The 17419-nt window shown below is 39.8% G+C and overlaps 1 protein-coding gene across 4 annotated transcripts in view; it reads left to right on the top strand.

Annotated features, from left to right (window-relative positions):
• Positions 1 to 12992, top strand: part of WDR20 (WD repeat domain 20) — a 43116-nt gene extending 30124 nt beyond the window's left edge. For 2 of the 4 annotated variants that reach the window (XM_026050458.1, XM_026050457.1), the window contains 2 exons: positions 427 to 1704; positions 12407 to 12637. In XM_026050458.1, the coding sequence (XP_025906243.1) occupies positions 427 to 1704; positions 12407 to 12460 (1332 nt within the window). In that variant the 3' untranslated portion in view covers positions 12461 to 12637. Of the gene's footprint in view, positions 1 to 426; positions 1705 to 12406; positions 12638 to 12923 lie in introns of those variants that run through there. The other 2 variants (XM_026050459.1, XM_026050460.1) reach the window with 2 other exon arrangements.
• Positions 12993 to 17419: the final 4427 nt, after the last annotated feature.

Here is a 17419-nt window from a genome sequence, read left to right as displayed (position 1 = left end):
CTGTGTAGTGTGGATGAGTGACAGCCTTTATCTTCTGTGGTTTGTTTTGTGCCTTCTTGATTTTTTTCCTCAAGTGTTTGTTTCCTTTTCATGCTGCTCATCAACCTACAGAGCAAAAAATAAACCTAAAGATGTTTCTTTGAGATCTGTAACAACAAACTGACTTGATTGAAGTGTGTTCTTTGTGGAATATCGCTGGACCATAATAATGTTTTATAGAGCTTGCTTTCTTTAAAAGTAATTTCCTCTTAATTGCCTGAAAAGATTATTTATTTTGCAAATGCAGTGACAATATAGCTGCTTTGTAGACAGCTCAGCTCACTTTAAGCTTTGTTCCCCCTGCTCCCCAAAAGCTCAGATTTACAGTTCGTCGTGAAAACTTTAATTTTCAGACTTGCTGATATGTATCTTCTTTGTTTTTCACAGAGACTAATAGACAAGTCCAGAGTAACCTGTGTAAAATGGGTGCCAGGTTCGGAAAGCCTTTTCCTAGTAGCTCATTCCAGTGGCAATATGTACTTATATAACGTGGAGCACACTTGTGGTACCACAGCCCCGCACTACCAGCTACTTAAACAAGGAGAAAGCTTTGCAGTTCACACTTGCAAGAGTAAATCCACAAGAAACCCTCTGCTTAAATGGACAGTAGGTGAGGGTGCCCTGAATGAATTTGCCTTTTCCCCAGATGGGAAGTACTTGGCGTGTGTGAGCCAGGATGGTTTCCTTCGTGTGTTTAACTTTGATTCGGTGGAATTGCATGGTACAATGAAAAGCTACTTTGGAGGACTGCTGTGTGTGTGTTGGAGTCCCGATGGAAAATATATAGTAACAGGTGGAGAGGATGACTTGGTAACAGTTTGGTCTTTTGTGGACTGTCGAGTAATAGCTAGAGGCCATGGACACAAATCCTGGGTCAGTGTTGTTGCATTCGATCCGTATACCACTAGCGTAGAAGAGAGTGACCCGATGGAATTTAGTGGAAGTGATGAGGATTTCCAAGACCTTCATTTTGGCCGAGATCGAGCAAATAGTACGCAATCTAGGCTATCCAAAAGGAACTCTACAGACAGTCGTCCGGTGAGCGTTACGTATAGATTTGGTTCCGTAGGCCAGGACACGCAGCTCTGTTTATGGGATCTCACAGAAGATATCCTCTTTCCCCACCAACCTCTCTCAAGAGCAAGGACACATACAAATGTCATGAATGCTACGAGTCCACCCGCTGGAAGTGGTGGAGCTAACCCGGGAAGTAACGGAAACAGTATCACAACACCTGGAAACTCAGTACCCCCTCCTCTGCCACGGTCAAACAGCCTTCCACACTCTGCAGTCTCAAATGCTGGCAGTAAAAGCAGTGTCATGGATGGTGCCATTGCTTCTGGTGTTAGTAAATTTGCAACCTTATCACTACATGATCGGAAGGAAAGACACCATGAGAAAGATCACAAGAGAAATCATAGTATGGGACATATATCTAGCAAGAGCAGTGACAAACTGAACCTAGTTACTAAAACCAAAACGGACCCAGCTAAAACTTTGGGAACACCTCTCTGTCCCCGAATGGAAGATGTTCCCTTATTAGAGCCTCTTATCTGTAAAAAGATAGCACATGAAAGACTGACTGTGTTAATTTTTCTTGAAGACTGTATAGTCACTGCTTGTCAGGAGGGATTTATTTGCACATGGGCAAGGCCTGGTAAAGTGGTAAGTTTTAATCCTTAATGCTGCATCAAAGAACTAGAACTCTGAATAGGTAGTTTTCTTGAAATATAAATGAATGTTGAATATAAAATTTCTTTATGCTTAATGTATAAAAAAAAAATCCTCAGAGCCATACTTTTGGATACTGCATGCCATATTTCTGAATGATTTGAAGTGTCTTGGATACAATTCTTAAGTATAGCTGCCTTCCAGCAAGAAAAATAAATACTGTGCATCTAAACTATTGATTAGTGTTCTTATACTTAAGCGTAGCCACAATATGGTGAAAGCTGTTGGTGTAAAAATTGAAGTAAAACACGTCAATCGCTAAAGTGATTTTAATCCTTGGAGTTTTCTACAAAATGTTGCCCTCCCTGTGAGAGTGGCTCACAGAAAGCTGCTGCTTTTAAATCTAACGAGAAATGTGAGCCTCCGAAAAAGTAAAACCAAAGTGTTTTATTCCTCCATACTTTTCTGTGGTGGTCTACCATTAACATAAAACCAGTTCTTATTAAAAGGTCAGCAGGTTTTTAAGTCCTCTACTGACTGTAGTTTGTGCGCTTTAAATTCTGGATCAGTCCATGAGATAATACAGTGCAATCAAGGAACTCTAACATTAGCCAGGTGCATACTTGGTTAAACCAGGGAAAATCATCCCAGCTTGCTCTAAATAATTTCAGTTTTACTTTGTCACTTTTGTTAGTTAAACTTGATCACTGACACACTCTGGCAGCACTCAATTAGCAGAGCTTTCATTAAATGCACTTCTAATTTTTACTGTTGATTCACTTAAACATAGATAAAATGTTGGTGTGCTTTTCTGTAAAACGACTAAATTCAACAACAAGCTAAATCTTGAGTCTAAAAGTGATACTTCTTTTATAAAAAGTAGTCTGCTACAAATGGCTGTGTTTGCCAGCAACATTTTAAAAGAAAACCAGCTATGAAAACACTAGCATAATGATTTTACTGAAAATGATCATTATTTTGCGAAACTTCCTGAATTTTTGAGGCTTATAGATTGCCATCTGAAGAAAAAAATACTTTGGTAAGCCTTTAATATTGCCATATGGGACAATCTAATGGAAAATGTGGTGTTCCTTAGGTTTATGCTAGTTGATTTGCACATCTCTCTTTGGACGTGGATAACGCAAGTGTCCTGGGGATGTCCCCGGAGGAGTCACAGCCCCCGTGTGCCCAGGGCGCCGTGTCCACCCTCTGTCTGGATGCTTAATTGGCAGCTGAAGCAAACTGACAATTGCAAACCCCTACGTGGGGAGAAGGGAGGAAGGTGCTATTTGAAAAGTTGAGTTGTGGGGTTTTGGGGTTTGTTTTTTCTCGTAAGGTCTACAAACTCATATTTTTTTAAAAATATAGTAGTAAACTATTTAACTGTGTGTCCCCAATGAGAACGCTAAAGCCGTTGTCACTTGTATGACTCGGTGCAATTCATGCTGAAGAATTAACTTTATGTACATAGAGCAGTGCCTGAGACTTCCATTGTGAATCTGTTTTGGTTTTGTTCCCAAACTTTGTGTACTGCTAAACACTACGCTGTTAAACTTGTGTTCAGTGGCTGAGAGGGGTTATTTTAGACTTGTCTGTAACTTAAACACAGGGTTTTTTTTTGTATATTGACTTTGATTTGGAATATGACATTTCAAATATTTCAGAGATAAAGTATGCAGTACCAAAAATCAGGATTTATGTATTGGCCAATATGGAAAACTTTAATTACAGGTAAGTAATTTTCATGCTGAAGTTATCACTTTCAAAGTTAATATATTGCACACTGTTGTAAATGCCATATTGTTTAGGATGTATTTACTTAGAAATTTCAAATGGATTTGTTTTCCTGATTTCACTTGCATTTATAATGAGCTCACTCTGCTGGTAAAAACGACATTTTGGTGGCATGTTTACAGGGGATAGGAAAATATTTGTGCCAGAAGGAAGTTATGAGCATCCTTTTTGTTTATAGGAGAGCACTTAATAATTTTATTTAATGAAAATTGTCAAAGTATAAAACACTCATGGTAATGTTTCTTACTGGGTTATACACCACTCATTTCTGTCTTGCAAGTTATTTTTTTCCCTGGGGTTTAAAGCTGCTATTTCTAGTCTTCCTCCCAAAATATGGGCCCCCAAGTGATCTTAAATCTCCTTTTTTCTTTTTCTTTTTTTTTTTTGTCCACCAACTCCAGAGTGAAACCCTCTGAATCTTGCTGCTGCTTCCATGATTGCCTTGAAAGGCCTTCATTAAATCCATAGCATTGCCAGCCTAAAGAAAGAATTGGATGCAAATTGGAGCACACTTGCAGTGTGTAGTGTAATTTCCATTGAGCCAGTGCTCCCTTTCCCTTTTTTATAAATAGCCATCAAATAAGCATAGTAGGTAACTGGACAGTGTATGTCCTGCGCTCCATTTTCCTACTTGGTCTAGTGCTACCCTTGGCTTTAAAAAGGTAAATTTAAAAAGAAAATCCAGAAAGCCCGGATCCTTCTAGTTAATAGGCTCTGTAGCGCGTTGCATCAGCTGATGGTTGGTTACAGACCTTCCAGGTTGCCAGCTCAGTGCATCCATAATCCTACCTTGAGCTTCCTCGCCGGGTGTGCAGTTCTTTACAACCTGGGCCACAAATGCAGGACTGTTGTAGCCACCTGCCTCGGGATGGGAGCAAGCGAGTGGCAAGGCTCAACACGAGCCGAGGGAGGCTCGGGGCTCGCCAGCCATGCGTTCTCCTTGGCACCTCTTGCCAGCCAGTTTCTGAGGAAGAAGGTTCTGGCTGGGGAGAAAAGTAGGCTGCCTTAACACAAGGATGAACTTTCTTCTCAGCAACGTGGTGACCAGCAGCCTCCCACTTCCTCCTCCAAGCCCCATGGAAAAGTCACGTGGGATTATAGAGCTGCTGGCTTAACTTAGAAATGTAGGGAAGTAAAAAGAACAACCCACGCAAGGTAAAATATCACCTTTATAGCTACTTTAAACCAAATTACAGGACATACGAGATGCAATTAAAAAAATCCCCCCAGAGAAACCAGTCTCCAAAGCCGTTTATCTGTCCATCTGCGTTGTTTTGTTTTTAACCTTAAAAATGGAGATATTGAGACAGATTTCCACACTGGCTGTAAACTGTTAAGCTCAAAGAAAACTTTTCCAGGCAAATTGTGTTTGAAATCAGCTATTCAGCATCTTGTACAGCGACTCCACATCAGCTAAGTAAGATTAGAGATGAGTTGTGTTTGTAGGAAAGCTCAAGGTAAGATTGGACGGACTTCCCAAGACGAAATGGCAGTGTATAACCTAGCAAGATAAACACATTACTGTTTTGTAAAACAAATGCACATGGAATTTATTTATTTGACTTACTGTACAGGAAAATTTAGACTTAAATTATAACATCCTTGAATTTTCTAGTTAACTACAATTGTAGTACAGTATCATGTTTTAGTATGACTTCTGTTTTAGTAAAAGTACTTAAACGTTCATGTACTATATTTGAGTGAGACGAGCAGCTATACATACTAATTCTTCCTCAATGGAAAGGAGCATTTCATCGTTACAATTGAAGTTCAATTGCTGGTATTTAAGTACTATCAAATAGATTTCTTTCAACGTGATACGGTATCTGTATAAACTTCAGGGATGACTATAGTAAAACTGAAACACAGCTATATGACTTCAGGTTACCACGCTGAAATTTGAAGCTTTCTGTAATGTGCAGCCTAGCCAAGCTGCACAGAGGTCCCCGCGTTATCAGGGTGAATTAAGCCTAGAACACTGGTGTGATATTTATAGCAAGGTGTGAGTGTCTGCGTGCGCGTGTGAGAAGGTGCGACTGGCGGCTCCGCTGCAGCCGGGCGAGACCGTAACCCTGCAAAAGGCTTTATGAGGAGGGTGTCTGCATTAGGAAATAACATGACTTTTACTAAACGCTTTCTAGAACCCCACGTTCGGAACTATCACCTCTTAAAATTGGATTATGTACCTGGAATGACTGTATATGTCTGCCCCCCCTAACAGTATAAAGCTACTAAATTAATATTTAAAATGCTGGCCTGCTTATGTTACAATAATAAATTTTGTGTCAGTTAATTTACTGTCAATTTACATGTAAACAAAAACAATATTTTTTTTCTGCATTTTATGAATTCTGTATACTGGAGTTTGTTAAAGATTGACATGTTAGGTGATACTGTACAAAATTGTATTGACTACCTTTAGTGAAGATCAAAAGTAAAATTCATATGTATTTCCTTTTTACACTTCCATCTAATTTCTTGACAACTTGAATAAATTTCATAGAGCCTTTCTAACATGAACTATTGTTAATTTAACTGTTGCAATAATTAAGCTTTAAGAAGTATTGTTGGTATATTTATAATTTTAAGAAAATCATGTTTGTTTCATACTGCTTATTTTTAGCTGTTCTATTGTCACTGTTACAGCTGAAGAACTTTACTAAATACTTGACATTAAAAAATAACTTGCTGGGGTTGTCCTCTGTATACTGATGTTAAATAAAAATGTGTTACTGAACTGTAAATGTAGATAATTTTCAATAGTCCTTTTCACATTTGAGTTTAATTTATGTTGCAGTCCTTAGGTGGTCCTCTGCTCTCATACTGTGCTGAACAAATGGCCACAGGGGAAAAACTGCTGATTTGCTCTGTTTGAAAGAAGGAAGTTGACCACATGCTGTAACCTATTCTGAGTGAATCTTTCCCTTCATTTCAAGAAGATACATACACTTTGCTTAAGTCTTGCTGCTGAGGTCATGTCTTCTGACAGTTTTTGCTTGGCTTAGAGTAACGTAACATAGAATATTATCTTTTATCAAATCCGTTTTGAGCTCAGATTCAGTGAAACGGACATGGGTGCGTTCGGCCCGCTGCTCTGCGAGCAGGAGCTGGGACGGGGCGGTTTCTGGTCCGCCTTGGACTCTACAGGAGCTCTCTCTTGCCGCTGCGGACCCCGGTGCAGGGTGAATGTTCTCACTTCCAGCTTTACATCTTGACGTTTGCCTGACGAATGCTGAGTTTACAGCCCTGGGGATACGGCTTACCCGGATCATTTGGGTGTTTTCACTCTAGGAAAACACTGGCCAGAGTCTAGAAAACAGCCTGAGGTTTCATGGAGTAGTCTAAAACTTTTTGGTTACAGAATGTCTTGGAACCGGTTTATGCAGAGATGGAAAAGTTGCCCTTCGATCTGGATAGGGATCGTGTTTCCAAGGCTCACCTTGCAGCAGCACTTCTGCTAAGCAGTGAGGCAGCCAAAGAAGGGATGTTTTGAATGTTCAAGTGAAGTGATGTTTCACATGCATTTTGTGAGGAACTTCAGGGGAGAAATTTAGCTCTTTGGGACCCTGTCTGACTCGGAGGGCTCTTCTTTCCTCTTAGGGGAAGCTCCTTTCTAGACTAAAGCTGAGCAAAACCTCTTTCTTACATGAACTGGAGAACTTTCTGATGCCTAGAAGGTAGTTGGCTGCTAAGACTATCTGCCTATATATTTATTTTTATGTGTATATAAATATGTATATGTAATTTTTTTTTAAAGAACAGGTGTCAGTGGAGGAATAAAGTGAAATCTGTCCTGAAAGTTTGTGTGAAGAACTGATTACATGCAATGATGCAAGAACTGGTCGTTGAGACCAGTTTCTCAAGATTCAGTAGGAGCAAGAAACTAAATTAACTTCCATATCTTCTGTGATTGTAGAAGATACTTTGGCAAAGATGTCCTGGAGCTTTAACCAGTCTTCTCCTTGCCTTTAGAAACGTTGCACAAAGATCTCAAGGAAATAACTTTGAATGTTCGTATTTTCTATTCTTAAAGTTGATTTTGAGGTAGTTTGTGATCTATCTTACTGACTTGGTTTGGCTCATTTCTTTTTCTACTAAGGGCATGTCTATTTTAAAATTAACCAAAATGGGATTGCCTTAAGTCCTCTGATCCCTCCCCATCCATTTTTTTTTTCCAGTTTTATATCAATTTCACTTTCTAATATGAAAAGTTTGTAGGTATTTTTCAGTTGGAGGAAGCTAGAGGAAAAAAAAGTATGCAAGCCTGTACTACCTTAACTAAGCTTACAGTGTGTTATTACACGAGTTAAATCAGGGTTTTGCTGGCAAAAGCTATATATTTTATTTGAGCTTTTCAAAGAACAAAATCGTTGTATTTTGAACTAATTTTAACTTGTTTGTTGAGCGTGCATATCGTTTACTTGCCAGCCAAGTGCTCATTTTGATGTAATCTTACCTAATATCAAAAGACAGACAGGATTTCTAGCTGCTGTACTGTCTGTCATCCTTGATTTTTCTTTTTGTTGGCCGTGCAGAGAATGGTGATTACACTCCTATGTAGGAAAAAACCCCTCTTTATGCACCCAAGTGAACTGGCAAGTGAGCAGTGCTAGATGCTGCTTCCTTTTCATGGCATGACTGTGTCGGCATTTATAGTTTTCTATGATATTTATATACATATATGTAACTACTGGCACAAATAACTGCTATACTACTATAACTGCTAACAAATAATATATTTAAACCTCTATGTAGTGAACAAGTAACCTGTGAAGATCAGATTTGTTTCTCCCTTCTACTTTAATCCTTTACAAAATATTTTCTCTGCAATATGTTATGTGAGTGTTGAGAAGGGGCTTCCTTGGGCATTCTCAATTAATTGATTTGTATGACTTTATTAGGGATTGTTAAATACTGGATTCAGCAAGTGTATGCAGTTCAAAGACTTGTGATAATAACTCTCAACTCTCCAGATAAACTGTAGGACATGTTGCTCAAACAAGTCTTAAACTAAGTTAGCTGATTTGAATACCGAATTTTAAACAAATGTGAAAAATCTCTTTCTATTTTGGCATAGGCCTGTTGTTCAAATAGGGTGTTGGCCTTAGGCTCTTCTGTTGAGCAAGGGCTTGGTCCAGGTGACTTTTTCAAATGATTCCAGGGATATTGCAGTTCTGGAGAAGAATAAATTAGGGATAGAATAGTTCTTATATATATATATATATATATATATATATAGGCAATAATAGAATTATCAGTGCAGTTTTTGTGGGAGCCTGTTTGTTGCTAGTGCAGTTGCAACAGTCAGGAGGATTGTGAGACATGAACTAGGTGTTCAGAGATGTTGTTTATTTGTCTGTGTTAACGTTGGCTGCATTTGTTGAACTGGATCAGCCGCTTACGCAGCTTTTGCTCTTCCCAGACAAGCCCGGCACTGTTGCCATCAGTTTGCTTCATGTTTTTCTCCTTTTCCAAGCAGCGCGTAGGGAGGACGCGCAGAGCTGTGATCCCAGCCAGGCTCCCGGGAGCCGGCTGCTCCATCCCGCTGGCCGGGCAGGCTCCTGCGAGGGCAAACACTGAGTTTGGGTGAATTTCTTCCCTTATGCCGTGGGCTCTAGGTCTGTGCCAGGAGAGCTGTGAATTGGCAAACAGCCTTTAACTTCACAGAAATCTGCTCATGTGCCCTGCTCATAGCTCTGTTATTGAAACTTGACCTAGGACTGCATCTTTGGCTTCAACTAATCCTGTTTTAATTTACGCAAAGGTATTAACTCTGTAGTTACTGCTGTCCGATATTCTGATCTTTCATAGACTAAACTTCCATTGCATTGAAAGCCTCATCTCTACATCCTGATGTTTTTCCTAAGCATACGAAGCCCTGTGTGTTTGGGGAAGCCAGAGGACTCGCACAGCCCAGCCTGGTGGAGCCCCAGCGGCTGCTGCTGCAGTTGGTTTTCATGCTCCCCTGTTGCCAACTGGTGCCCGAAGGTGCCCGTGAAGGAGCTGCCAGCAGGGAGGGCCCTGCTGCCGTGGCAGGGCCCGTAGCACCTGCCCGGAGAGCTCTGAGGACGGCATGGAAGATGTTTTACCAAATTCCTGGTGTGGATTTTCTCAACTGGTCCGTTTCCTGTCCCCGGCCAGACCCGCACACTGAGCAGATGGTGCTATTGTAGACAACTACCTTTATTTCCAAAACCAAAGTCTTGTCCAGCCTCTTACCTGAGGTGCGGTGTGTGCTGCGCAGCCTGGCACATTGCACGTTTTATTCCCGAAATAGGAGCTTTCTCTAGAGATGCTGCCCGTGTTGCCATGGCTTTTAAAGCTTCCTATGTTAGGTCTACTATAGCTTTGTAAAACAGTCCTGTTTTAAAGACTCTGATATAATGACCAAATTTTATGCAGAATTTACTTGGGACCTACCCACTTGCATAAAATCTCTATATTTAAAAAGTGAATTTATCTTTTTTCCTTTATGAGCATCTAAGATCTAAAATTCCTTCTCAAATCAAGTTCTTGGAAGAGCTTGCAACATTTCAGAGAAGGAAGTTTGGGATCGGCCGCCTCATTATTGTAGCTGAGTGGGGCAGCCAGGTCCCTTTGAAGGTGGCACTGGATGGCCACGTTTGGGGAGTTTGGAAACATCTGCCTGCAGCAGCACCAGGATGTTCATCCAGATCTTCCTTCCACTTCCGCGTTGCTCTGGCTTGCCTCTTCACAGCTGCACAGTTAGGTCAGGACATAGACAGAATTAAGGATTTTATTAATATTCCTTTATCCAAAGCCACTTGCACTGCATTTTTTTCCTTTTTTTTTCTATTCTTAGCCTGGCAGTGGAGGGGGAATCCTCTTCCCCAGCCTTGCAGCCCGAGTTCCAAAGTGTCTCGTAGCCCATGAGGCTTGAAGGGCCACGCTGCATTTCAGCATGTGCTTCCCTTCTCTAAAGAAATGGTGATAAAATGAATGGCTTCTTTTTTTGCATCAAAATTAGGTGAATTACAGTGCAAATTCTATGTTAGAATAGTGCTTATTCATCTATACGGCATGGTATGAGCCTTTGGAATAACAACCCATATTATGCTACCCCTAGAACACCTGAGCTTATAAAGTCTGTGTTTGCTTATGAACAGTTTGTGTTACTGATTTGTTAAGGACTGAAAATAACACCTTTAGGACCTCTTTTCTGGTACACCTGAAAGTTGTCTTTGTATATAATCTTATTGCAAGAAAGGCTTTTCTAGTTGCTGCTGGATTTATTAGACTTCTGAGGAGCAGTTTAGTAAATAAACTACAGAGTTTTGTCTTGCCTTCATTTTCGAACAAAACTTTCTACCTAAGAATTTTCAGAAGTGCTCCGGTAATTTGGTTGCTCTAAAACTCTGCTTTTGCCACCTCTTCCTTAATTTATCCCCGCGACGCTTCCTTCTCTTCTTGTTGAAGATGCGGGTGTCTGTGCACAACCTGAGTGTCAGCAGGTTTTCCAGCCCGCTTTGTCTACCCCAAATGCGTTTGGAGCCCGTGTTGAGTGTGTGAGCAGTGACTGCAAGAGGGTCTCGCTCCTGCGGTGCCGTCTGTGGAAGGCCCATGGGACACAACATGCGTGTGTGTTTGCGCGTGCACACGTGTGTTTGAGTATTTGCGCTTTCGGCCATAAATCATAGTAATGCAGCTGGTTTTGTAGCATATCTGAAGTCTTAGGTTGGATGTTTTTTCCTGGGAAGGATTATGGTTTTACTAGAAAGTTTATGGCCTGAATCCAGCCAGTGCAGATGTCCTTCCACCTCTTCTGTCCATGGTCAAGGTGTTCATCCTTCAGCAGCAACTTCTCAGATTCCTGGATCCAAGCAAGAAAGAGCTCCTGTAGATTCCAAAGATGAGACCCAGTTCTCCATTCGGGGTATTAATTGCTGCCTCAGCTTGTCTGTTTTGATGGATCTGAGTCACAGGCTCTTAATTTTGAGGTAAGAACCTAAGCTGGCAGCGATGCAGAGGAACTGCTGGATGCGCATTCCCTGCTCCCGCGCGGTAAGGAGCTCTGCTAACCAGGGTGCTTCCAGCTTAGCTGTCCTTGTGCTCCTCAGTCTGCTGGCACTTGCTCTAATTCAATAACGACGCTGCTAGATGAAACCGCATTTTGATATCGAGCTGCTGCTACGTGAGGCTGAGGTGCTGTTACTTTGATGTCAGTGACTAGAAGGGGCTGCTGTAAAGCAAAACCAGAAAATATCTCCTGTGGCGTAAAGTTGCCTTAACAAGGAATGGTGGCCTCCTGTCTGCCTAGGAATACTGCAAAACAGCAATATGCGTGAAATAAAGGATATATCATTTTATTTGAACAACGCTGCCGTTACATGAGGTGATGATAAAATTCCTGGATGCAATTTTAAATTGTAACGGGGAAAAAACTTGCTGAACTCTTGCTCAGTATTTCGTTCCATTCTCCTTTTCGACTACCAGAAGAAGTTTTTGAATAGATATGTTTCTATTCAAAGCTTGTAAAAGCAGAGACTGAGAACTGCTCTGTATTCGATAAGTAGCCTAACTTGCTGATCCTAGAGTAGGCCTGTTTTACTTAAACAATGACGATCCTTTTTGGTGTATAATTTATAAAGTTTCACAGCTCAAAGTACAACGTAGATTGCAATCAAATCCTGGGATCAAACTCATGTGTTGTAAATGCACATGCTCTATAAATTTATTAAAAGCTATTTTGTACGCTGTTTACCTGATACTGTAGGGGGTTAGATTTCTTAGGAAAGAAGGTGCTGATATCTTGAAGAACAAGTGGCGGTTAAAATAATAAATAAATAAATAAATTGTACTGATTTTTAGCTTCAGAGTAGTAGCTTTGTAAAGTCACTACCAGGTTCTCTTGCTGGATTAATGTAAACTGCTTTGTTTGCAGGGTTTATTGTCATCCCAAAACCAGGCCAATTCTCCAAGTGGAACTGTAGTATAGCCACCACACTACTGCTAGCAAACCTCTGAATGCAGGACAAGAAGTAATGACAGTGGAACCAGGAGCTGTTCTTCACGCAAAGAACATCACAAATTCTAATGTGGCAGAGTGTAAAAATGGAATTATGTGAATCACATAGTAATTTGCAAAGGAATAATGTAATGAGTTCTTATTACAGCTAATACTGCTAGGCTGCTCACCCAAGGAAGACTTTTCATTTCAACAACAACGACAACGACCGCAACAAAAACTTCCTTTGGTTCTGCAGAAAAAATAGTAACTTTTTTGGTTTTCTTTATACTTTTCAAGTCCAGTGTAACTTAATCTCTCTATATAAATATATAAATAAAATATATATGTATAGTGTAAAATAAAGTATGTTTCTTAAATTCAAGTAAGCTCAATGGTTAAATTAGTAACTTCACCATTGTTTATTTTGCACTGATTTTTTTTTTTTAACCAGAGATGGCTAGAAGACAGCCTGGAATGCACTCATGGAAAATGAAAGTCATTATTTTCTGGCTACAAAATGTTTTTCAGGAAGATGGATGCTGCAATCATAGGGTTTTTTTCTTTTTATTTTTTTTAACAAAACTGTTTTGCACTTAAATAGTTTAATGCTAATAGAGAATTACTTTAAAATTGGTGTCCAGGCACCAAAAAAGCTATGTTGTGGAGAAAAGAACCTTTGTATCTATTAAACATTTATTTTAATATTGTTGTTTCCAACTGCAATCAACTCTGTATTATATGTATAAATAATGTAATTCAGTGATGGGGGAGGGGAGTAATGGATCATTACACTAGAAATTCTCATCCATCATTTAAGTGATATTTCTAATTCAGAAAATACATATTAATCTACCTTGAATATGCATTTTGTTTACTTTCTGTTCAAATTTGATCATTTTGATGTAATCAATCCTTTGTTGAATTAAATGTTTGGTACAAAAATATAACCTAAACTTTGTAGAACAAATTCCTTCTCAAACTGCTTACCTGGAGCGTTGCTTCATACTTAATATAGTTTAATTTGATTAGGAAAATGAAACTATTGTTCTGTTTTCATTCTTAATGGTTTATCTCTAATTACATCATCCAGAGGAGGTCTTGCAGGCATGTTTGAGGGGTAAGGATTTTGGAGTTGCATAATACCAAGTAAAATACACATACATATATGTACGCCTAGTACTGCGTTTAGAGGTGAAAGGTGCACCAAGAGTAGCTACACACCTATACCTACCTTGACCATATAGAGTTAAGTTAACCCTTTGGAGTAGCCTCTGCTCAGCTTGTCTTAAACCAGACACCTTGTTTATAATTGAGCACTTTAAAATTGCTAAATGTTACAGAGATGGACTTGCATGTATTTGTGCAGTTTAATACTGCCTGTCTGTTATTGTTAATCGGCTAGCACAGCTAAATCAGTGTAGGTATTTCCTGCAAGGATGAGAAAACACAGAGGATGCTGCCCTATAGCAGGACCCAGACTGGCTGAAAACAGGTATCAGTCATATATGCATACATATATATATGTTTTTATATATATATATATATTTTCTCTCTGTAGCCACACTCCCAGTTAGGCTTTGGCAGTGGAGAGGCGGTGGGGAACTGGAGCTGCTAGCTTGGCAATGTGGATGTGAACACTGAACACTGGGGGCATTTAAGTTATTAAACCTTCCTCTTGGGTAGAGGTGAGGGGAGGGAGTTGTTTTGGGTTTTAATTACAATAAGTTCTAGAACGTCTCAAGCAATGGGGCATACATATTTTTCATACAAACATGAAAAATCACCAAGAAATAATTGTAGGTAGCTGTAACTAAATTGTAAATGGTAATCAAGCTATTTTATTAAATGCAGTTAGCATATGGAAAACTGCCAGATCCATTTATAAGCTGGCCTTTTGTTTGTCTACTTGATTAAAGATGCAACTGTGCTTTACAGATCTCTTATCTACTTAGATTCTTCTGTACTAGCGGGAATGGGAAAAATACTGAAAGTAAGCAGCGTCGTTGTCAGAAGGTATGTTTTATTAACGGATCAAGTTTCACTCTTAAAATATATGTAAATCTCTTCACTGACAACTAGTGTATTAAAATATATGTAAATTTTTCACTGACAGCTAGTGTAGTTACCTCTCTGTAGTGTCCCACGGGTGAGCAATCCGAATGTTCCGAGTCAAAATGAGCTGGTTTAGAAAAGGCGTAAGGGTAAGTTTGGAAAGAAAAATTCCCTAGAGTTGGAAAAATGCCCAGGGCAGCCCTGAAAGGCGGCGGGATGCAGCCGTGCGGGAAGGGCAGCGGCCGCCGCGCGCCCCATGGCCTGCCCCGTACCTGGCTCTGCTCTGAGGTCRCAGGTGGACGGTGCTCGTGGACTGGGTTTTGCTTTGCTAGGTTGTAAACTTCTTGGAAATGCATCTCCTCTGTAGCAACTGGCAAGGGTTTAGCAGCTTGAACAGCCCATCCCAACCTGTTTTTCTGTAGGAAAAAAAAATGCCATTAGGAAGGAGAGAGATATGAGTAACTTTTGTCTGGAAAGAAGTTAGCATTCTACTATAGCTGCTGCCTATATAATTACATATGTTTTTATATATATTTAATGGTTTAGCCACATGATGGGAAACATGATTTTAGCTAGACAAATGAAGGTAATAACAATAGTTGCCAATAAATACCTTGAATATATTTTAGCTGTAAATCAAGTGGCAAAACGCAGTTTGCCTCTTAATCCAACACAGATGTCTAACTGTGCTCTAGAGGCAAATAGCAAAAGCTGTTAATAAAAGCTTATATTTAAGCTTTTATAATAAATGAAAAGCTTATATTTAAGCTTAAAAGCTTGAAAATAAATGAAGAAAATAAAGCAATGTGGTCTGTCACTAGAAATACCTTTTTTTCCCTAGCAGGAGCGATCTGCACAAGGTGAGATTGCTGTTTCCATTCACAGCCCGACAAGCACAAATATGAATRTATGTGAGAGAGCATTTGTGACTTACAAAATATTATTCTGATATCCTTTTATCTCAAAGTAAAGACTTCCGATTTCATTTTTGTGTCCTTATGAACCTGAATGACCCTGAATAAAGTGAAGGACAAAAAAGGAAATCCTTCTTTGTTGTCTGAATGAAGTAGTTACCTACCCGATGTTAATCAGGGATGCAAGCAATCACCGTAATACTTTTCAAAACAGGAAAATATCCTGTTCATACGGGTTTTTCAGAGAATTGGCTGTAATGACTAGTTGCACAATTTGGACAGTAAGTTTGATTCCCTCAACAGCTGAGGAGAAATTGTTACTTACGGAGCACAAGATGCCTCAGATAAAACAAGGAGGCTACTTTTAAACCATGGATTTCCCTGCTGCATGCCACGCTCCATTGAAATTGTAACACGGAGCAACTTGCCACCTTCTCAGGGGGGAAAAACATGCCAGGCTGAGGGTATCCCCTGGGTGGGCTTCCAAAGGAGAATTGGGCRTTACTGCTGCGTTTTGTTGCTGTAGACCTGCACTCCATGATTGAGTTTCCTGTGCTTAACATCAGAGGTGTCTGGTTTTAAAGAAACATACGCTAGATATTCAAGCAAGTACTGGCTTGTCTGCTTGCTGTTGAAGCTCCCTAATAGATCTGAGTGGCAGGTGCTGCTGAGAATGAAAGCAAGGCTGAAGCGAGGAGATACTTAAGTAAAAATGCAGCAGTCACTTTATTGTAACATCCCTCCGGTGCACTGTGAAATACCATTTCAAATAGGTGGGACATATTTTCTGCACAGAATTGGAAGAAAAGTGACCTTTATTCAGTCTAAGTTTCATTGAAATGGAAAATTTAGTGGCAGTTTACTGTTACCGTTATGCTTTTTCCCAATGTTTTTCTGTTTTGCAGGTGACAAACCTGTATAAATGTTTTATTTTTAGTTTTCCCTTCTTTTTTTATAATGCCTCAATCTACTGCTGTAGAACATTTAAGACTCAGTTATGTATTTGATTCATTAGTACTTTGGCACCCTGAAAATGCGAGTGCCAGGCAGTTCAATTTGCAGTTTCAGGCTGTCAGTGCTCCTTGATATTTTCATGTGTATAATTCGTACTTACAATTGTCTAATTCTAATGTCGTATTGGAAAAGTCCTTTTGGTGGCTTTCACAAACACTTTGGAAAATCATAGTAATGCTTTCATCTTTAGAGAACCGTCATGTTGTTGTCACACTGATCCTCAGGATATACAAATAATACCTGCTTCAAAACATGTCAGATAAACACAGCGCCTAGTGCTTTTCATAAAGAACTTCAGTATCATGAGTTTCTGCCCTTGGCCCACACTGAAAATCTACAATCTCAAATTAATGATTAGCTTAGTGACTAGGGATTTTTTTTGTACCTTGTTTGCTACTTCTCAGTTCTTTTAATATTGCCTTGTAAGTAGCAGTGATTGATAATACATTCCTTCTCTTCCCCAAACCAAAAAAGCTCAAGAGTTATTTGCAGTTAAATCTACCCTTCAACCCTAGGTCGAAAACTAAAACAAGACCCTGATCTCTACCAAACATAGAATGCCTGCAGATGTATCACTGCCTCATGATCAAAGTGGAGAAGAGTGAAAAATAGAGGCTGGGAAGCAGCAGAGCAGTGGTTATCATAAGACTAAACTATTTGACTCTATCAAAGTTGATTTTTGTGTTTGTTTTAATGGAATTATTAGATTTTGGCTTCACTGTCCCTCTGACTTGGGTTGGTAGAGCAAAGCAAGGACATACAAGGATGTCCAAAGATGTATAAGGATGTCCAAGGATGTCCAAGGATCTACTTACTGCTCTACGTTTCCAAAGAAGCCCCAGGACATCCCTGATGGCTGGGGGATGTCACCGATCGGGTAATGTCTGTTTTCTGCTTCTGTTCTTGTGTAGAAAATTTCTGAATAGAGACTGAAGTCCCAGTGGTCTCTGATTACTGCTTCAGGAAG

The sequence above is a fragment of the Nothoprocta perdicaria genome, unplaced genomic scaffold, assembly GCF_003342845.1.
Source record: "Nothoprocta perdicaria isolate Ctin4 unplaced genomic scaffold, notPer1 scaffold_69, whole genome shotgun sequence".
NCBI lineage: Eukaryota > Metazoa > Chordata > Aves > Tinamiformes > Tinamidae > Nothoprocta > Nothoprocta perdicaria.
Note: the sequence above shows the minus strand (reverse complement) of the source record. Positions and strands in the feature narration are given on the sequence as shown.